Source organism: Chinchilla lanigera, unplaced genomic scaffold (genome assembly GCF_000276665.1).
Source record: "Chinchilla lanigera isolate Chin_1 unplaced genomic scaffold, ChiLan1.0 scaffold00026, whole genome shotgun sequence".
NCBI classification, from domain to species: Eukaryota; Metazoa; Chordata; class Mammalia; order Rodentia; family Chinchillidae; genus Chinchilla; species Chinchilla lanigera.
The window spans coordinates 24,638,173-24,660,619 of record NW_004955427.1 but is presented as its reverse complement, the minus strand read 5'-3'; the positions used below and the strand labels follow the sequence as shown (position 1 = coordinate 24,660,619).

At 41.2% G+C, this 22,447-nt stretch overlaps 1 protein-coding gene across 4 annotated transcripts in view; it reads left to right on the top strand.

Annotated features, from left to right (window-relative positions):
- Positions 1-14,262, top strand: part of Ccr8 (chemokine (C-C motif) receptor 8) — a 44,223-nt gene extending 29,961 nt beyond the window's left edge. For 2 of the 4 annotated variants that reach the window (XM_005386554.2, XM_013515222.1), the window contains one exon: positions 12,810-14,262. In XM_005386554.2, the coding sequence (XP_005386611.1) occupies positions 12,810-13,891 (1,082 nt within the window). In that variant the 3' untranslated portion in view covers positions 13,892-14,262. Of the gene's footprint in view, positions 1-10,810; positions 11,479-12,809 lie in introns of those variants that run through there. The other 2 variants (XM_005386556.2, XM_005386555.2) reach the window with 2 other exon arrangements.
- Positions 14,263-22,447: the final 8,185 nt, after the last annotated feature.

Sequence of the window (22,447 nt, the reverse complement as noted above, 5' to 3'; positions counted from 1 at the left end):
CAAAATGAACCGAAGCTATTCTCAGTGCCAACAAGGTCCTGAGCTCCTTGGACAGTGGGAACAACTGGGTTCATCAGGAAAGCCAGCATGACAAGCTCCTGTAAGAAAACCAACAGCTTCTTACAGCTTCTACCAGCTCCCAACAGCCTTCTTCAGTTCCCAGTAGCCTTCTTCTTTTTCTTCAGTTCTGCTTCTTATGCTGCTGGCAACAATCCTCAGGGGGACCTCCTACACCCATCATGCTTACTCATTTCAGCTGGGTTTTATGAGTTGATCACCAGTTGTTAATCCACCACAGCCCTGATATTCATCAAAGCTGGTATCTGACATTGGCATCATATACATGCTGATTTTTCAGGCATGCACATTGTAAGAGTTATGAGGTGACAGACACTCTGACCCAGATTTCACAAGAAGGCCTGGGAGGACAGGCAAAAATGTGTGACGGTTGCTGCTAGGAACGCATGAAAGGGCAGTGTGTAAAGTTGGGAAAGTGAAAGTAAAGGTGCAGTGAAGACTCTAGGAAGTTGGAAATGCCACCTGCTGAGGAGAACTGTGAGCAGTGAGAGAAGTCAGCCCAAGAGAGAGGTCATGTAGGCTGCAAACAGCAAGGTCATAGGGTGAGGCTGCCCAAACCCTTTGGAGCTCTGATTTCATACCCTGCCCATGGTGCTAGACATACAGTGACCAGATTTAATGTTTGTGTGGCTGAGTTTCAGTCCTGCTTTTGTTTGATTTCTTCTGTTCTCCTATTCCTTCCTTCTGGAACAGAAAAATTTACCTTGTGCCATTGCATGCTGGAAATGTTTAATTTTACTTTTGGTTTTTACAGAGGTTCACAGATAAGAGTTTGCCTTGAGTCCCAGAGAAGACTTTGGACTTGGACTTTTCAGCAATGCTGAAACTGTTAAAACTTTGCAGACACTTAAAGATGGGATTTATGCATTTTACATAATGAGATGGGCATGTGCCTTTTGGGGGCCATGGCTGAAGTGTTGCAGTTTATTTTATTTATTTATTTATTTTTGTCTTTTTGAGACAGGGTCTCGCTATGTGGTTCAGGCTGGGCTTGAACTCACTTTGTAGTCCAGGCTGGCTTCGAACTTGCAGTGATCCTCCTGCCTCAGCCTCCCTAGTGCTGGGATTACAGATGTGTGCCACCACACCCAGCAATGTTGTAGTTTAGATCTAAAATGTCCCTCAAAATTCTCACATTCAGAAGTGGGGCCTGGTCAGAAGGGGCAGGACACTGAGGGTGTGAAGGGTATTTTTCCTTACCTGACTCCTCCCTTTTCCCTCTGATTCCTGGCTGTGATGTGTTGGACAGCTTCCCTCTGCTGTGCTGTTTTGCCTTTGAGGTAGCCAACCATACCACATCCACTGCAACTTTGAGCCAAAATAAATATTTTCTCCTTCAAGTTCATATGTCAGCTATTTTGTCCCAGTGACTAGAAGGTGACTAATAAAATTGCCAGTTTGATAAAAGTAGAGCTCTTAAGCTAACACATTTTCTATACTTTTTTGTTAAAAATCCATGAAAGCTTTTCTTCTGAAAAGGACTATTTGGAAGTGATTATCTGATACATGGGTCTATATCACCTGTGATATAGGAGAGATGGAATTGACTTTAGGCCCCAAAAGACTTTAGGCCAGAATGCTCCTACTTAGAAGACGCCTTCAGATGCAACCATCGTTATAGGTGTTTAATTTGTTCAACACTACTGTCTGAACAAACGAGTCCATTTGAAGTATCTAGATGTTCAGAAGTACACAAAAGGTGTCAAAAGTAGAGGAAGTAAAATATTTTGTAGCGATCCTTTCTTAAAAGTCATAAAAGATATTATCTTGGAAATTGAACAGTCAAAACACTTTTCTAAATAGTACACATTATTATATTTGAACTAGTTCAGGGAACAAGGAGCAAAAGGCGTTAAGTCCATATGTTTTTGACGAGGCATGACTGACCATTGTCTCTCATGCCTGTGCATTTTGTTTTACTTTGCTCTATGTAATAGTTGCATGTAAAGGTCAAAAGAGTCCTGATTCACAGCATCTGCTCCTCACAGTGATAAAGAGGTTGCCAGTATACGACAAAGTAGAGTTAGTGAATAAACAGAGGGAGTACATTTCGTGTTGAAATTCATAGGAAAGACTAGTTAGTACCACTTGGTAAGTAAAATGGTGAGGGTCCTGTGGAAGCTTTACATATGCATGCATCTGTCCCCTGGGTGGATGGAAGTGGAAAGAGGATGGGTTGTCAGCCATAATAGTCCCATTTAGGAAACACTTTCAAATTATGACCTTTGTTAAGCTCATTTGTGCAATTTATTCAATGCTACTACACAGAGAGTCGGAATCTTTAGTCCTTATCGGAAACACCTAGTCTTTACAGATGTGTGAAGGCTCACAACATGTGGTAAAAGTTGAGAGCTACATTAACATTCTTGAAGTACTTTTTGTTCCTTCACAGAAGGGGCTCCATTTTGGAGTGAAATTGTTAAACCTGATACCTTGAGAGTGTGCTGAGTGTTCCCAGGGTGGGGAGGGGAAGTGTGCAGACAGGGAAGTATTCTTTGTCCATTAAATTAGTTCAGGTCATTTATTTAAACTGTTATTCTGTATGTGCATTTTAATTAACATTGCTGTGTACTAAGGATAAATCCTAATGCCCAAATTATGTTAGGGGCAGGAAAATAATTCTTAGACACATTCATTCATTAGTTTTTAGAAGGAATCTTATTTTGGAAGTGACCTTTGTTAAAGCCACTTTTGGAGCTAGATATGGTCCTGAACTTGGTCACTGGAGTGGTGAGGAGGAAAAGGAGGGAATGTGGAGAGGGCTCTTTCCTTGTATCTGCATATCTGGAAGATGGTTTTAGATTATAAAACCATGTATGTGCATTTTGGTAACACACTTGGGTTTGTTGTGCACAAAGTACATATTCTGTTATAATAATATCTAAGCTTCTAAGCTTTATAGATGTGCTGAGGTGACAAGGCACGCTGAAAAGTACAGCAGGTGAATTAGCCCACTTGTAAATATCCTTTTTGTTATAATTGATAGAAAAGATGCACCTTGGACAAGGAATTATTACACCACCTCTCGGCAGTGTACACAGGGACTTATCATTAGGCAACAATGGCAGGGCAAAAGGAAGCGTACAAGGAGAGGTATGTGCACTGTGTTCAGGCTTATTTTGGTGAGAGCCTTTGATGTATGATAGAAATCCATTAGAATGGTAAGAATTATTAGTAATTCAGTGGGAACATTCCTTATTCGTGTTGTAATAGTAGAGATCTGATAACGTTTAGAAACATTATGTTTGATGTACTCTGTTGCTTTTCCTTTTAAACTGAGCATTAAGCTGGGCATGGTGGCACATGCCAAATCCCAGTACTTGGGAGGCTGAGGTAAGAAAATTGCCATGAGTTTTAGGCCAGTCTGAACTACATAGTGAGACCCTGTCTCAAAAAAAAAAAAAAAAGAAAACAAAAACTACAAAAATTGTGCATTAAAGGAATGCAGCATCTCAATTGTAACTCTGACAACACTTCTGTCTGGAGGTCTGCTGCCATTTTTGCCTTCAGTGAGATTTTGTCCCCAGTGAAAGCAGGGTTACAGTTATTTCTATCAGATTGAGTTGGTGTAGTGTATCTTGGTTCTCAAAAATACTCTTATGAGGCCAGGGGTATAGCTCAGCATTGCAGCACTTGCTTGGCAAGTGCAAGGCCCTGAGTTCAATTCCCCAGTACCAAAAAAAAAAAAAAAAACCTCTTATGACTTTGGGATTTTAAATTGGTAAATATTCATGATGTGTGGAAAAGCTTGCACATACTGTACAATCTCAGTCACACAAAATGGCATGCTGTGTATGTACACACAGGACCCAGATGGGCATGTGCAACTAAGGTACTTATGACTATGAGTGACTTTGTTTTTTGCAATTTTCTCGGGCCTGTAATGCACATACTAACTTTGGAAAAACAAAGATTTTTAATTAGGAACAAACCAAAAAGATAACCAGCTATAAACGTTAATCAAGTTCCAGAAATGTATAGTGCAGCCACGCCCATAGAGTCCTCATGATGACCAACTTCTTCACCCTCAATGTGTCACTCAATTCTCCAAATTATTAAAAACAACAAAAATGTCTATCTAATCGTAACAAATTATTTATATAATTATAGATAATTCCATTAAAAGACCCAATTATTGCATCTCAGAGAAGGCCCCCAAGTCTCAGGATACTCCTCAGTAGCTATTTATTGCTGTAATATATCCAAATACCATTAACATTATTTCTAAATGAATTAAAACCATCATTGTTATTAAAGATTCTTCAAAGTTTAATACAATTTTACAGTGAATTCCACTACTAATAATTAATCCTATCCAGCATAAATAGGTGACAATCATATAGAAAAAAATCTACAAAACCTGGGACAAAAATAATGTCCAGTACCCAGACGTCCATCAGCAGATGAATGGATAAAGAAAATGTGGTTTTTATACACAACAGAGTATTACTCTGCCATAAAGAAGGACAAACTTGAGACATTTTATATAAATGGATGCACCTTGAGACCATACCTTTTTTTTTTGAGACCATACTTTTAAGTGAAATAAACCAGACACTCATGTTTCTGTTGGGGACCAGACTGTGTAAGAGTTAAGGTGCTGACCACTGTGCTCTCTGACTGTGTTGGGAAAGCTCATATTCACAGCCTCTGAAGGCAAGATAAGGCTGCACCTGACATTTGGTTCTGACTCCTATTCCAGGGCAATATCCACCAACCTAAGAGATCAGACAGTTCTTCGAATTAGCAAGATTTACTGCTTGGAATGTCTTTGTTCTAACTTCTCAAGGCCTGCTCATTTTCACATGTCTTTTTTTTCCAGATGTGCCCTTCACTTCCCTGAGCCTCCTTGATTTGTTAAGGACCCAATAAATATGGACAGTTCAGAGAAATCTTTGTCCTAATTCTGAGAGACCTCTGCCCTTCCTGGACACCCATAAAATAATATTACACTATCTCTTTTATTAGTCCTTTTCTGTAAGCTCATCTGTAAGATTGGGAGCCTGATCAGCTCCCAATTGTTGAAATATCTCATTGTTTCCCTTGTGTGGGAAACTGAATGCAAAAATGAGGACCAAAATGGAGGATAGATATTGGTAAGTAGAAAGAAAATGTTCAGATGAGAACAGGAACAAGTGAGGGGGAGGGAGAAGGGAAGAAAGGGAAAAGGAAACAAAAAATAGAAGGGAAAAAATGAAAATAAACTTCTTTCAATAATGTCACAACTCTTTGGTCTCTGGGTGTAGCCCAGGGTGGAACGGTGCTGGGAATGAGAAAAAGATAGACAAGAGACAAAATCTGGGTCAGGGGAGGCAACTTCTTTACTGTATGGGTAAGAGGACCTATACAACAAAAGTAGGGGCGTTTATTTATACCTTTGCAAAGTTAGTATCATGAGACACTAGGTTGCCTAGTAACTAATGACTAGTCGGGGGAAAAAACGAATCATAGCAAAGACTTTTCTTTGATGCCAGTTATCAAGGACTGTAGTGAGTCCTTAGTCTCCCGTCCAGGTTACAGCACATGGGGGGAAAGAAAAAGCAAGAGACAAAATAGAGGGGTGCAGCAGGGCTCTGGGATAATCCATGTCCTTTGAGGACAAAGACCCAGTATCTCCAGCTAGCAACCATTTTATTAGCTTTCTCTCTCACTGTGTGCTGTAACACCTCCCAGGAGGTTGGAGGCTCACTGCAGGGATCCTCAATACATGTGGTGGTAACCGCATTCCCCCCTATTTGTTTTTGTAATTGTGTTTTTTAAAGAAAGGTGAATATGTGGGTAGTCATGTTGTAGTGTAGCAGTTATGAATTTTTACAGATTTTATTGTAATTTATTCTTAATAACCCATAATAGTGTGATCTGAACACCATCAAAAAACACTCTTAGTAAATCCACCAGGCAGGCAAGAACACCTGCCTACTCACTGTGGTACAAATACCAGAGGGCTAGCTCAGATGGCAGACCCAAATTCACCCGCTTCCCTCCCTGGTGGCATCAAAACCAATCACAATGCTCCCACACAGGAAACGTGACAAAATGGATTCCTGTCTACAAACCCAATGCAGTAAAGAGAAGTTTCAGGTTTTCATGTTTCATATTTCTTCTGCATAAGTTTGCAGAGCAGTGCCTCTGAGAGTTTAACAGGCAGTAAGATACTTGTATGGTCCCCAAGACTTTCCCACAAACAGTTCACTAAATACAAAGGGAAAAATAGTAACTTTCCTATTGGCACACATCTGGACCAGGTGAAAAATTTAATATCACCAACTCTTGGAATAATTAACATGATGGGTCTCCTGAAAAGGACATAGCATTTCTGTGGTGTTTCTGCCAAGTTTACCCTAGACCTAATCACAAGGAAATATCAGACCAACCCAATCCACTTGCTTAGATTTTTCAAAAACTGTCAATGTTTTGAAAGCAAAGAGAGGTGAGGCACAGGTTCAGATCAAAGACAAATAAGGAAAATTCATTAAACACAACGCACAGCCCTGGACTGGATCCTAGGCCAAGAAAACAAGGTAATATATAGGACATAAATGGGATGGTTGATAATATCACAAAGTGGGCTTATTATTAAACTTCCTGATTTTGGTAATAGTAATGTAAGAGAATTTCTGGAGGGTTTATTCTTCTTTGGGGGGAAAGGAATATGATTCCTGTAGTTTTCTTCAAATGATTCAGAAAAAAAGTATATGTCATTTGTCATATACATATACACTACATACATGTCACATAAACAGAGAGAAAATGATTTTTTAAAAGTGTGTCAAAATGTGAATACTTAGTGACTCTGGGAGAATATATCAAAGTTCTTTGTATATTATTGTAAATTTTCTTTTCTGTTTATTATTCCAAACAGACTTGAACCTCTAGCAAACAGGAAACCACTAGTAAAATAATGAGTCACCCTGGTGATTAGAATATAAAAATTAGTTCTTAATACACACTTGGTTGTAGATCTCTTGAGAAGAAGTTGTTTTCACCCCATATTTAATTTCTGCTTGTTTTATTTTGGGATGTCGCCACATCCACCCATGCTTAGCATAGATGCAATTATAACATACATGTCACCTTAATCTGATTTTTTGACATGTTCTCCCCAAGTCAAGGCTGAATTTGAACTCACTGTGAAAGCCAGATTGGTCTCAAACTCACTCCTCCTGCCTCCGCCCCTCAAGTGCTGGGATTACAGGTGGGCACTACCATGCTTGGCTTAATCTGATTGTCATAAAGATCTTTCCTTGCTTCGAACAGTTTTCCTAGTGACTTTTTTCTCATTATTCCTCTTGGAGTCCTGTAATGAAAATGGCCATAATTGTCAAGTTCCTTAAGGGAAGAACGGTATAATTCCATTTTTTTCCTTTTAATGATGACAGCAATGCTGAAAATATGCTAAGCACTTAAGTATGGCATTGAAAAAGAAGTACTAATACAAGTTAAATTCTAGAATAAAGGCCCCCCACAACAAAAAAGCCAAGAGAACAAATCAGTTTTATACAATGTGGCATACAGTTCTTGAAAATTCAACTAAAAATGCAAATGTGGTATTAACCACATATTTTTTCATGTTCTACCTTTTAAAGCAAAATTGTGATTATACCATTGAGTATATGCAGGCAATACTCCTGATAATTCTTACAGAGGAAACAAATATATAGTACTACAAGGTATGTTTTTTGCAACCTTTTGGTAATCTACATAGGACATTGAATTTTACAAATCGCAAAAGTTTTCCCTATTAACTGGTTTTATATTAATAACACATAAGCTTTATTACATTCAGGCTTCTGTCTACCGCATTTTGTTAAGCAAATGCTTTTTTATCCTACAAATCATTGCTGAACTTATATTTTGAAGGTGTAGTGTCAATCTAAATAACAATCAGAAAGAGAGTCTCCAAAGAATAGTGGTATTTATTCAGAAGTACCAGAGCACTGCAATAGGAAAGCCTGTGTATGTCAGTCATCTTTGTGTCACTGTGACAAAATACTGAGAAAAGCAATTTAAAGGAGGAAAGATTTAATTTGGTTCACAGATTCAGCAGTCACAGTGCGTGGTCAGTAGGCTCCATTGCTTCTGGGCCTGTGGTGAGGCAGAACATATGGCAGAAAGGCACAGCAGAGGAATATTGCTCCCCTTGTGGCAGCTAAGAAAGAGAGAGATGAAGATGAGAAAGGTAGAGATGAGGGCCAGGGTCCCAGAATAAGCCCATCTCCCCTTTGACCCATTTTCTCAGATTAGGTCCCACTACCTCGGAAGATTTCACCACCTCCCAGTAGTGCCACCAACTGGGGACCAGGTCTTCAACACATGACCCCGTGAGGAATATTCCATATCTAAACCACAATATTCCTCTCCTGGCCTCCAAGTGTCGTGCTCATCTCACAGTGGAAAATGAATTCAGTCCATCACCAAGAGTCTTCATAGTCTTACCAGTTCCAGCACTGCTCAAAAGTCCGAATCCAAAGTCTCCTCTGAAACTCAAGAGGAGGCTCTATTAAAATCACAAGAACAAGTTACATACTTCCAACATACAGTAGTGGAACCAGGCACACATTACCATTCCAGAAGGACTAGAAAACTAGCAAGGAGGAATCAGCAAAACAAGACTGAAACCTAGCATGAAAAACGCACTAAATTCTGTAGCTCCATGACCAGCATCTGGGGCATAAGGTGGAATGACACAAACTCAGAAGGCTTGGGCAGTTTTGCCCCTACACAGCCCACATGGTCACTCTCTTGAGCTGGCTCTGCTCCCCGTGGCTGTCCTCAGTATATCTTCATATTCCTGGCATCTCTAATTTCTTGGGGTCTTGGTAGTGTTTTGACTTAACTCTCACAGCCTCAGCACCGCTTTTTTCAAGGGCTGGTTGCAGGGACTCTAATTCTGCCACATGCCACTGGGCTTCCCAGACCTTCCTTGGAAACCTCCATGACCCTATAAACTCTTGTATTCTGCATGCCTAAAAAAGCAGCACCATGGGGATGATGCCGTCTGCTACCACCTCAAACAGTAGCTGGACACCCTTGGACAATGACTGCAGCGCCCTTTGAGTGCTCAAGTGGCGGGTCACTGGGAATCAATTTCCTAGGTAGCCCTCTGTGATCAGAGCATCCTAGTACTGTGTTTTCAAAGCAGTCTTTCAAACAAGTTTAGCAGCTCATACTCTTATGCATGTAATAGGTAGGATCTGACTATCCTTAAGGCATATTTCTTATTGCTCCAGTATAAAGAATCTGGCTTTTTTGAATGGCACTAATCTCTTTAAAAACCACTCCTTTTTATCTAGATGTGCTTCTTTTTCTGGCCAAACTATAAGTTTTTCAAATCTTGATGCTCTGCTTTTTGCTTATGATATTCATTGTAAGTTTAGCTAAAACCAGCCAGCAATATCCATGCCACAGCCTGAATGTTATGCTGCCTTGAAAACCCTACTGCCAGATAAAGTAGTCTATCATTTTAAAATTCAGTCTTAGTCTCAGACCATGGACAAAAGGTAGACAAGTTCTCTGCCAGGATGGAACGTGAATGGCTTCTAGCGCAATTCCCAAGAGTCCTCTTCTTATCTGAAATCTCACAGGCACAGTCTTTCCTGTCCATGTTTCTGTTAGCATTCTGGTCTCTGGACCCACCTGACTACAGCTTTTTCTAGACTGTTTCTCCAAACTTTGCCAAACTTCTCCCACAAACAATTCCAGGTACTAATGGACCACACGGTCAGGTATGCGTAGTCACAGTGATTACCCCCCCGCCTGGCCAATTTTCCATGTTAGTCAGTGTCCAATCATTGTGACAAAATATCTGAAAAGAAATCACTGAAAGAGAAAAAGGCTTAATTTTGCTGTTTCATAGGTTTCGGTCTGTGATTAGGTGGTTACAGTGCTTTTAGGCCTAAGGTAAAGAGTCAGGAAAACCAGTATTTAATAACTTTTGAAAGTCTCTAGGCCTAAGGTGAGGCAGAAATGTCTTGTGGAGGAGAGGCAAGGGAGAGGAAAGTTGCTTGTGGCCCAGCAGCCAGGAAGCAGAGAGAGGAAAAGGCCAGAGATAAAGGGGCTGAGGAGAAAATAGTCTCCAAGTTAAGCCACGCTGACCTACCCTGTTAGGCACAGCTTCCTAAGTCTCAAGCAATCTCCCAGTGGAGATTGGGTAGGTCTAAAGCTGTGCAAGCCTGTAATCCCAGCTACGTGGGAACCTGAGGCATCAGTACTGTGTGTTCAAGATCAGCTGGGTAACACAGAAAGCCCTCCATCTGAAGTAATTTAAAGAGCAAAATAAAAGACAGATGATAGGAATCAGGGAGAGAGATTATGTGGAGGTGGGAGGGGTGGGGGGGGATAAAAAGGGTCAGATGTGACATTATATATAGGTACCATTCCCTATAATGAATGTATTTATTATATATTGCAAACATGTACTAATAAGGGAAAAATAAAAAGGATTAAGCAGTCTGATTTTTACAAACCTCCTAAGTGTTTTCTAAATAGTTTCCATTAAAAATGACATAGTTCTGTTGTTTTGTTGAAACCTTTTCTTTACCCTTTGAAGTCTAGATTATTGTATTAGTTGGACTCCGCAGTGTTGACTCCAATGGTCCCTAGAGCAGAAGTTCTTGTCAGACTCCCTGTTCTGTCTTTCCCTTGCTCTGCACGTGCTCTGTGCTGCAAGAAAGGGCAGGCTCTTGGGTCCTCGCGGTGGTTTTCTGGGCAATGGATTTCATCATGTTCTTTGACTTGCCTTTCATGGGTTCTATCTTAACGGGCATCCTTTTTGGACAAATATTCTCCCAGTGTGTCAGGAGGAATGGTGATGACCCCTGCTTGCCTCTAAGGCAAAGTGCTTTCCTTGGGGGAGGAGACAAGCTGGGAGCCTGAGGTAAAAGGATCAAACGTTCCTGACTTACTATGTTCACATCTCAAAAATGCCCGTGCGCACGCACACAAGAACACAACGGGGTTCAGTAGTGAGCTCTGTGTGAAGGCCCTGGGGCAACCCCCAGCTCCCCAGCACACACACATACACACACAAAGTGGAAACCTTTGAAATGGAAAGATAGGTGGAGTCAATTTGAAATCAAGATAAGAGAGGGCTGTTATATTTTCTACCTTTCATACTAGCTAAAAAAAAAAAAAAGTCCCACATCTGAGCCCAGGGTAGGACAGCACATAAAAACAGAAAAACCGGAGGGTTAGAAGGAATCATCAAGGCGAGGAGGCCTCCGAGCGTTAAGGCGCTAAGGTGCGTTAAGGTTCGAGCTAAGAAGTGCCTTGGTGAAGGAGGAAAGGCGCTTCTGCAAGCTTAGCGAGAGACGGAGGCTGCTGCTACAGACTGGAATTTCTCCATCTCTGGGCAGCCCCAGAGCGCGCAGCCTCAGCAAGCATCTTCTTGGCTGCCCCCGGGTGAGTGAGAGGAGGAAGCCAGGCTATTCCTTCTGGGGAGGCAGGAGAGAGGCGAGGCTTTCCTAAGAGTGGAAATGGGATAAGAACAGCTCCTCACTAAGCATCTGATGGGACTCAATCTTCATAGAATATATTTCCTGTTACTCAGGTCTGCTTTGATGCCTGTGAACTAAGTTTAACTTTTTTTTCCCCCTGCTGCTGGGGAAGGAACCCAGGGCCTCACAAGCAAGTGTTCTGCCACTGAGCTACACCCCCAGGTCCTATAATATTTTACATAACTGAATTCTGAATCGATCTTTTATTAGGTTTATTTCTTGCAAACCTGATCATTTTCACTTTTAATATAATTAGGCTTATTTTATCTATTGTACTTTTAAATTACCTATTTCTGGTGCTTAGGAAAGCAGCTAAAAGAATGAACTAAACGTGAATACCATGTGGCTATATCTGTAAAACAAGCAAAATACAAAATGAGAAACATATAATTTCTGTAAGTTAAAAGTGAGGCTGGGCATGGTGGTGCATGCTTGTAATCTCAGCTACTTGGAGGCTGAAGCAGAAAGACTGCAAGTTTGAGGCCCGGGGAAACTTAGCAAGACTAAGCAAGACCCTTAAAAACAAAAGGGGTGGGGATGTAGCTCAGTATTAGAGTGCTTGCCTAGCATTGGAAAAACTCTGGGTTCAATTTCTAGTATCACAAGAAAAGAAAGAGGAGGGAGGGGAAGGTAGAGAAGGAGAGCAGAGGGGAGGGGAGGGGAGTGGGGAGGAAAGAAAGAGGAAGGAAAAGCAAGGAAAGAAGGAGAGGGAAAAAGGGAAGAAGGAAAGGACAGAAAAGAAGGAAGGAAGGAAAGAAGGAAGGAAGACAGAAAGAAGAAAGGAAGAAAGTAAACACAAAATAATATATGTCGTTATGGAGACATACAAATATAAAAGTATGGGGACAAACTCTGAAATAGCACATACCAAAGTGGTTTCAGTAGTTGGCTCTGGTGTCAGGGAATAAGGAACTTCAGCTTCTCTATTGTAGAGGAAAAAGAAGGGGAAAAGGAAGGGAGGGAGGGGAGAAGGGAGGAGAGATCTTTAAGGAGTTTTTTCGTTTTATGTAAGAAAGAAGAGAGAGCAGAGGACAGGGAGGGGAGGTTAGGCTGCACCCCTGTGAACTCATTTCACCTTAACTGCCTCCCTTACAGTTGTCTTCGGAGAGTCGGTTTGGGAATGAGGGCTTCAACATAGGAATGTGGAAGGCAACACAACTCAATTGTTACCTTCTCCTAGCCTTTTAAAATAAAAGTATGAAGGAATTAATGTCGCTTCTGTACTTCTTTGACCAGGTCCCTCTGTCTTCATGGATTATACTCTTGAGCCCAATGCAACGACAATGACTGATTACTACTATTCTGATCTCATCCCAAGTCCCTGTGAGGAGGGAATCAGCACCAGGAGCAGCAAGTTGCTGCATGTCACTATTTACTGCCTCCTGTTTGTCTTTGGTCTTTTGGGAAACAGCCTGGTCATCTTGGTCCTCGTGGCCTGCAAGAAGCTGAAGAGCATCACGGACATCTACCTGTTGAACCTGGCCTTGTCTGATCTGCTTTTTGTCTTTTCTTTGCCCTTCCAAGCCTACTACCAGCTGGACCAGTGGGTGTTTGGGACCGTAATGTGTAAAATGGTCTCTGGCCTTTATTACATTGGCTTCTTCAGCAGCATGTTCTTTGTCACCCTCATGAGCTTGGACAGGTACCTGGCTATTGTCCATGCTGTGTATGCCGTGAAAGTGAGGACAGCCAGGATGGGCACAGGCCTGAGCCTGGCAGTGTGGCTGGCCACTTTTCTGGCCACCAGCCCATTGTTAATGTTTTACCAAGAGGCCTCCGAAGATGGCGTTCTAAAGTGTTATTTATTTTACAATGAGGAGGCTCTGAAGTGGAAGATCTTCATCCACTTTGAAATTAACATTGTGGGCTTGCTGGTCCCATTCACCATCTTTATGCTCTGCTATATCAGCATCCTACGTCAGCTGAGGAATTGCCAGAACCAGCAGAAGACCAGAGCCATCATGCTGGTGCTCATTGTGGTAGTGGCATCTTTGGTCTTCTGGGTCCCATTCAATGTGGTCCTCTTCGTCACGTCCCTGCACAGTCTGCACATCTTGAATGGGTGTGGCATGAGCCAGTGGCTGAGTTCTGCCACCCACATCACGCAGACCATTTCCTTCACTCACTGCTGCATGAACCCTGTTATCTATGCTTTTGTGGGCGAGAAGTTCAAGAAACACCTCTTAGAACTATTTCAGAAATGTTCCAGCCACATCTTTCTCTACATGGGAAGACAAATTTCCAGGGAGGGCTGGGAAAAGTCCTCCTTCTCCCACCAGCGCTCCTCCCATTCCTCCAGCGTGGACTGCATCTTGTGAGGAAGGTGTTTCTCCCTGTACTTCTTTAAAAACAACCATTACTTTGTTGGACTCTGGCTAGGAGAAGGGGAACTCTTAGAACTTTGGTTACAGACCTAAGACTTGGTTTATGATACCTAATGAATTCCTATTACAAATTAATCTCAACTTTCAAAAACACTGAGCTACTATTTTACTATTTTGCTGAGTTACTATTTTAATTGTGGAATATACTCTATATATTCCACAATTAAGTATAATGGTAGCAGTAGGGTATTTTTTAAACATTATGTTAGCAGCAGATTAAAGATGTTACCTTCTATTCTTGGTTTTCTGTGTGTATTTATCATATATGAATCTAAATTTTATTAAAGTCTTTTTTTCTTACCCATTGAAGTAATTATAAGATTTCTCCTCTATTACTCTGTTAATTTGGTGAACTACACTGATTGACTTTCTTTTCTTAAATCAACCTACATTTTTCCTAGAAAAAAAAAATGACCGCTTGGTCTTGGGATTTTTGTGTTTATGTTCATGAGAGATATTGTCCGTGATTTTCCTTTCTTATAACGGCCTGTAGGGACTGGTCTCCTAAAAATGATTAGAAAAGTGCCCTACTTTTCCCCATTCTCTGTTTGTGTTTGTGTAAGATATTTGGCATTACTTCCTCTTGGAATGTTCTGTAGAATTCCTTACTGAAACTTCAGGAATGGGGCTTCTCCCTGTGGCTTCTCTGAAGGAAGATTTCAAATTATGCATTAAATGTGACAGGACTCATCTGGAGATTAGTTTTTGTTCATCTCAGTTTTGAGCATGAAGTCACTCAGTTTCATCCTGTAGCCTTTTATTGTAGGAGGCTTCCAAGTAATACCCCATTTTCAGTCTTGATAACAACATTGTGAGTTTTCCCCTGACCCTGCTGGGCTTATCAGTTTCACTAATCTTTTCCAAGAAGCAGCTTTTGACCATGACGATTTCCTGCTTTTAGTTGTTCGTTTCTTTTTCATGCTCTTCATCCTACCTGCTTTCTTTGGATTTAATTAACTAACTTAGTTTTACACTAACCTCATCCCCCTCCCCTGTGTTTATTAGTATATATGCATTATACATAATAAATACATTCTTCTTAGGGAATTGGTCCATCTTGATCCTACACAAGCCATCTTGATCCTCTTTATTTCCCTTTCCCCTTTTCTCCCTCCCTCACCCCCAGGCACTGCTTTAGATGTATAAGTTAACTTTTTTTTTTTTTTTTTGCAGTGCTATGGACTGAACCTAGGGCCTTTGCACTGAGCTAAATGGCCCCCTCTTTTTATCTTATTTTCAGATAGGATCACTAAATTACTAAATTGCCCAGGCTGGGCTTGAAATATTGATCTTCCTGTCTCATCCTCTCACTGTGCTGGGATTGCAGATGTGTGTTACTATGTCGGACTTTCTACATGATAATATAATACATTTTCATGGTTTTTCATTTTAAGATCTTTCTATTTTCTGTTGTGTTTTCCACTTTGAATGTTGAGTTATTTAGGAATTAATTTTAAATTTTGAAAGGTGGGATCTACTCTTCTTAGAGAACATACACGTGCTTACTGTTCTTTGAAATTTATTAAGAATTATTTTATAATGCAAGATATGGTTTGTTCACTAAGTGCTCCAAGCACCCTTGAATAGGATTCTGCAGCTGGCTGTAGCTGATTCATCAGTGTTTAAGGCTTCTATAGTTTTGGTGACTTCTACTATTTGTTTATTCTGTAAATTACTAAGAGCTACATTAAAAGCTGTACCTGTAATTGTGGCTTGACAGTTTTTCATTTTAATCCTGTTTATTTTGCTCAGTGCATATTTTGAATCTATTAGGTGTATGAAAATATAGATTACACTTTTTATTGAATTTGTTTTTAGCATTATAAAATGCTTCTTTTTCCTCAGCAATATTTCCTGTTTTAAACTCTATGATGGGTTTCCACCCATACAAAATTCTTCCAAGCCATCATGGTGGCGATCCAGCATGGCATGGGGGCCCAAAAAGACAACGTGTCCCACTCAGACTGACTTCCGCCTTCTTCCTCTCCCACCTGACCTCCACTTTCCGTTTTCTTTCGCTCGTGCGCATCCACCCTTTCCCATTCGGTGCCTGTAATGTGGTCGCCTAAACCACCCCCATATACTCCACCCACAACCTAGCCCAATATATGCTTTATATCCGGCTTCCTCCCTCAGAGGGTCCTTTTTTTTTTTAGCTGCCCTCCTGTGCCTGGCAATAAAGGCTTGCTTTATCTTCGTTCTGTCTCTCACTTGCGACAAACCTAACAATCTACTGACCTTAGTGAAGATACGCCAGCTTTTATGCATTGTTTACTTTAGACCAAACCATTTTCTTATATTTAATGTGTTCCTTTTGTAAGCATGATTTAGTTCAGGCTTTTTTTTCCAGAAAGAAAGAGAGCTGTATTACCCATGTTATGGTTTCTGTCTCGATGTCCCCCAAGAGGTTCTTGCACTCAGACTGGGATTTTTAGAAGGTGACTAGATATATGGGGGAGCAATAGCTGACTTGTTGTTAGGAGTGGTATGGTTGGAAGAAGTGGGTGCCCTGTCATCTTAGTTATTTTTCTCTTGCTGAGACAAAATACCCAACACTCAAAACTCAAGGAGGAAAGGCTTATTTAGCTCACAGGTTGTGGAGGTTTCAGTCCAGTTATCAACTGGATCCAAGAGAGGGTGGTGTGACAGAGCGACAACACTTCAGAGCGGCAGAAGACAGCAAAAGCAACAAGAGGGAAAGGAGGGTGGGGAAGCAATCCGCTTTTGCTGCTTTATATTGTACACAGCTTGTCCCCCCGAGGGTGGGTCCTTTATACCTACACCATATCCCAGCCTTCCTCTTGCACAGGCTCAGGACGTTTACAAAGTGAGGACCCTGGCCTCTTGCTGAGTCCCTTAGTTGTGCTTCTCAAGTTGACACAACATATCAACCATTACACCTTCAGGATATATCTCCCTTCCTGGCTCCTTCCTTCTCTCTCTGCTTCCTGGTACCCTGAGGTGGTTAGTTTTCCTCCACCAGGCCCTTCCACCTTATACCTTCCTGCCTTAGAATCAGCAGAAACCTCTAGAATACACGAGCCAAGGAAAACTTATCCCCTGTTATGTTGCAGGTGTTGGGTATTCGGTCCCAGCCGGGAGGACAGTGACTAAGATAATGAGGATACATAGTATTACAAAAATCTAAAAATCATTTTGAAATAAAATACTGTATGGGATTTTAAAAAATACTTTTAAAGCCAGTTACAGTGGTATGTGCTTGTAGTCCCAATTATCTGGGGATATTGAGGCAGGAGTATTGCTTCATCCTAAGAATTCAAGGTCAGCCTGGGCAACAGAGTGAGACTCTATGCTTTAAAAAATTAATTTTAGAATAATTTTTATTTTCCAGCTTAACAGTATAACTTCAGTTATAGAGAAGACATTCTGCAAGGATCATGACACATATTTGGGGTGATATTTGTATTATTGCTGTAAAGAAGTACCTGAGATAATAAACTTAAAAGAGTTTTGGAGGTCCCAGTCCATGGTTGGTTGCCCTGTTGATTTGGACTTGTGGTGAGGCGGCACATCATGGTGGGAGCACATGGTGAAGTGAGCTGCTCATCTCATAGCATCTGGGAAGCTCCAGGAGGAGAAGAGGAAGGAGGTGGGTACCCAGTATCCCATTCAAGGTGGCACATCTCAGTGACCTCACATCCTTCCATTAAGCTCTATCCCTTACAGGTGCCACCACCTCCCGACAGTGCCAAGTGGGGACCAAGTCTTTGGGGAGAGTGCAGATCCAAACTACAGCAATACTGACGTAATATCCCTGGAGAGCCATGCAGTCATCCTGAGAAGGCATCTCGAAAATAGCCTTGTCTTCCAAAGTTTAAATATGTGCTTACAATATTCACATGACTTCTGAAAAGCATGAAAAGTTCCCTCCTTTCTTTTGCTCTAGACACAACTTCACTTAGTTCTGGATTTTCTGTGAGTTCTGTTGTTATATTGACATCAATAATAGCAACAGACAAACTCTCCTTGTTCTGAATCTTCAGAACTTGAAATACAGATCTAAATCTAACCATGTGGCAATTTCCTTATAGTCTGTCTCTTTGTAGAACTTCCACTTTACTTCCTCTGTTATCTAGTGCTTGTGAAATCCCATTTGCTTGGAGTAATTTCTTTGATTGGTGTCAGTAAGTGGAAGTGAAACATCTAAATAGAAGTGAAACATCAAATTCTAAATGTCCAAAGAGATTTCTCAGATCATTTGAAGACTCATTCTTCAGGACCTGGTGCGTTTCTTTTAATTTTTGGATTTTGTAGGTCTCTTCCCTCACACACTGGCCTGGGGGCTGTGATCTCAGTTCCAAGGTGGGGACTTTGGCCACTGTGCAGCCAAGGGTGGCACTGACAGGTACCTGGCCCGGCAGTGTGAGCTGTAACTTCCTGACTCCCACACAGCTCCCCACATGCATCCAGCTGGGGCGCACACATAGTTCAAACCATCTCCTGGACCTGCAGAGCTCCGCATCCCATTACTTAGAGTCCCACATTCACATCACATTCAGACTTGTTTATATCCCTAGGCACATTGCCATAGCTCTCTGTAGTCCCTTCACTTGGCGAGATTAGGGCCACTCAGGGGAGGGTGCTGCGGCTTGTATTTTAAAAATCCAACCTAATATCTTTGTGTCTTAATTGGACTGTTTAGCCCATACACATTCTATCAAAATATATAAAGGTGGGCGTGGTGGTGCAAACCTATGATCCCAGCACTCTGGGTGATGAGGTAGGAAGATCTGAATCCAAATGCAACCTGGGCAATTCAGCATCTTAATGAGATCCCATTTTAAAATTAAAACAATAAAAGGGTTGGATTGTAATGGCTTATGTCTAGATGTCCCCCCAAGGTCTCATGTGCTCATAGTTTGGGCTTTTGGGAGTGACTGGATCATTGCTGTGTGATACTGGATAATGGGTGTGTGACACTGGGTTAGCCCACTGATTTGTTTAGTATAGTTCTGCATGTTGTTGGATGGTTTTGCTGAAGAGGGAAGACCCACACTGGGTATAGATGGCACCAGCCAATAGGCTTGTTGCCTGGATAGAATAAAAGGGAAAGAAAAAGGAAGGTTCATTGCTTCCTGCTTCTCACTGCCATGCCATGGACTGTTTCTCGTCTGCCATATCCCCTTGATTTGGAGCCAGTCAACTATGGACTGAAACCTCTACCAACTATGAGCTGAAATAAACCTTTCTGCCTTTAACTTGTGGGTGTTGGGTATTGTGTCTCAGTGGCAAGGAAAGTAAGACAGGGACATATCTAAATGTGAAGGCCTTGAGTTTAATTTCCATTACTGAAAGAAAAAAGCAACAGCACAAAAGGCTGAAGGGACTATGAAGAGGAGTAAATGCGTAAATGGAGTTAAATATTTATGTGGTTCTTACATCACTCAAGAAATTTTAAAATCCACTCAGCATGGTAGTGTATACCTGTAATCCCAGCATTTGGGAGGCTGAGGCAAGAGGACCACTATGAGTTCAAGGCCAACCTGGCCTACATGAGTTTAAAGTTAGCCTGAACTGCATAGTGAGACTCTGTCCCAAAAATCAAAAAGGAGAAATGTAAAACTCCTGATTTTACACAGCAGGTTAACCACAACAGGTTAGAGATGAATACTGAGACTTCTAGAGTAACAGAAAAAGAGTACAAGAACACAAGTCAAAATCTAACAGAGGAAAATGGAACTAGAATAATATTTGATTAGTACAAAGGAAGAAAGAAATAATAGGGTAACATAGAAAACCGATAGCAAAATGGTTGGATTAACAGCAACCTTATCAGAAACACGTAGAGGATTTCTGAGAAAATGGCAGTAATTTTGGGGTAAACAAAATTACCCCAAAAATGGGGTAAACAGCAACAAATCAGCCTCTCCAGGATTCAGAATCCAGACTGGAATATAACAGCTTGGGGAAGAAAAGAAAGAGAGAGGTGGATCCCCATGACCCAGAAAGGATCTTAAGGGAGAACTGGAGCCCACAGAGAAAGTGAAGAGACAGGCATTGTCTTACTTACTTTTCTCATTGCTGAGACAAATACACAATGCCCAAAGTAGAGGAGGAAAGGTTTACTTAGCTCACAGTTTGTAGAAATTTCATAGTTGGCTGGCTCAAAGGCAGATTAGCATAGCACACACTCTGGTTTCTCTTCAGATTGAATAAATCTTTCGCCTTTTTTACCATAGCAGAGGAGCATCACAAAGGAGAAATAGTTCATGGCAAAGCAGAGCAGGCAGAAGGCAGCAAGCAGCAAGCAGCAAGTGACAAAGAACAAGTTATAGATTCTTTAAGGCAGGTAGCACTCACACCCAGGATGGGGCACCTTTAATCCTACCCAGAACTATGCTAAAACAATCAGTGGATTAATTTAGTAATCACACAACCTTAATTCTAGTATCATATATTTTAGACCCAGCCACCTCTGGAAAATTCCCACCTATGACCACTTGAGGCTTTGGAGGACATCTAGACACAAACCATCACAGAAGTCAATGTAGAAAAAGGAGATAGCAAATTGCACTTTCTCCCTGTCCCCAGGCTTATGGAATGAGAGCAGAGGATCAAATCTACAGAGACACAGTGAAGGTGGGTGACTCCAGAGGCCTCCAGGGAGAAAAGTACCATTGAAAAGAGCAGTGGTTGCTATGCACTACACCAGCTGGTGACTGACGCCAGTCCAACTGTCTGCTGTGTCCCCCGGAGGCGGAGCTTGGTCAGACACCATATTAGGGAGAGGCCAACTGAAGCAGGACCTGGAACAGCTATGGGTTGGCTTCATCTCAGGGTTCCAAGTGCCTGGGTGAGAAATAACTGCGGGAGATGTCCAGGGTCAGGGAACCAAGGACAGGTCAGCAAGAGACTCCAGAGTGTTGTAGGGTGAACAGCTCAGGCCCTTTATCAGTTAGTGTTTAGAGAAACAGACATAATACAAGATACACAAATGTATAAGAATTTACAAGATTGGCTTACAATGGTCACCCACAGATTTGGATGAGGAAGTGAGCAGAGGCTCTGCACACTGGAGACTGAAGGATATGGACCAAGGTCTTGAGCTCGCAGGCAAGTCCATATCAGGAGGCTGATGGGTCTACTCTGGAAGTCAGGAGACAATGTCCAAGGTGAAGGCGAAGACTAGAGCTCTTCCAAACAACAGAAGCCAATCTGTCCTTCCTCACTTCCCCTTTATACGATCCAGGCAATGAGCCACCCTAGGGGGAGTCCTCCACACCTTGAACTGTTGCTCCTTTGCTATGTGCCACATGGCTTTCAAGCCAGCAGATTATGGACTGAAAGCTCTACAAACTATGAGCTAAATGAATCTTTTCCCCTTTAACTTTGGATGTTGGATGTTTTGTTTAAGCATGAGAAAAAAAAGACAGGAAATGAGAAACTAAGACAGGCTGGATAGACTCAAAAGTCAAAACCAGCTACACCTAGAAGACATCTCTGAAAAGTAGTCATTTACTATGGCTGTCTTTATACTAGTAATAATGCTAGCTACCATAAGCAATTCACAAGCATCAATGCAGAAAACAAATTTTTAAAAAGTAGAAAATAAGAATACATCGAAACAAGACGCAACCCCAGATCTCCAGCTCACCCAAGGCACACTCAGTGGTCATTGAAATGGAAGAAACCAAAAGCCACCCAGCTGAAACTTCTGAAATAGTAGCATCAGAAGAAGTAAAGCACAAGAATGAGTCTCCAGGCAAAAGCAAATAAAAAATAATCACAGGTGACTAAAAAGATGATGATCATAATGAAGGTTGTGATTAGTGAATCTAGAGTAAATACAGATTTAAAAATAGAGGAGCTAAGGAATGTGATGGAAACCATGAATGTCCAACATAGCAAATGATTCCATGAAACAAATTCAAACAGGCAATCAGGAGATTAAAAGTGCCATGGAAAATATATGCAACAAAACCAACCAATGTGAGGTTAGAATGTCAGAGGTAGAAGAAAGGTTTACAGTTAGTAAAAATAGCAAAGGACTAGGAAAAATCAATCCAACAGCTACTAGATGATGCAAAGAAGAATAATATAAGATCATTCAGAATCAATGACAATCAGAAGGTAACACAAAGAACATAAAACCTGTTCACAGAAGTAATGGCAGAAAACTTCTCAAGCATGGAAATAGAATTTGGCATACAGTAAGTAAGACATATAGAACTCCAATTAGCCATGATAAGAAAAAAATGTGCACCAAGGCATATAATAGTCAAGATGCCAGAAATTCAACACAAGAACAGAATATTAAAAGCTATTAGAGGGCCGGGGACATAGTTCAGTGGCACAGTGCCTGCTTGGCAAGCGCAAGGTCTTGAGTTTGATTCCTGGTACCAAATAAATAAATAAATAAATAAATAAATAAATAAATAAAAGCTATTAGTTATTGGAAGTCTACTATGTGTTCAATACATCTTCTTGTTGTCCAAAGTTTGGCAAACTACACTGTATAGCCAAATTCTC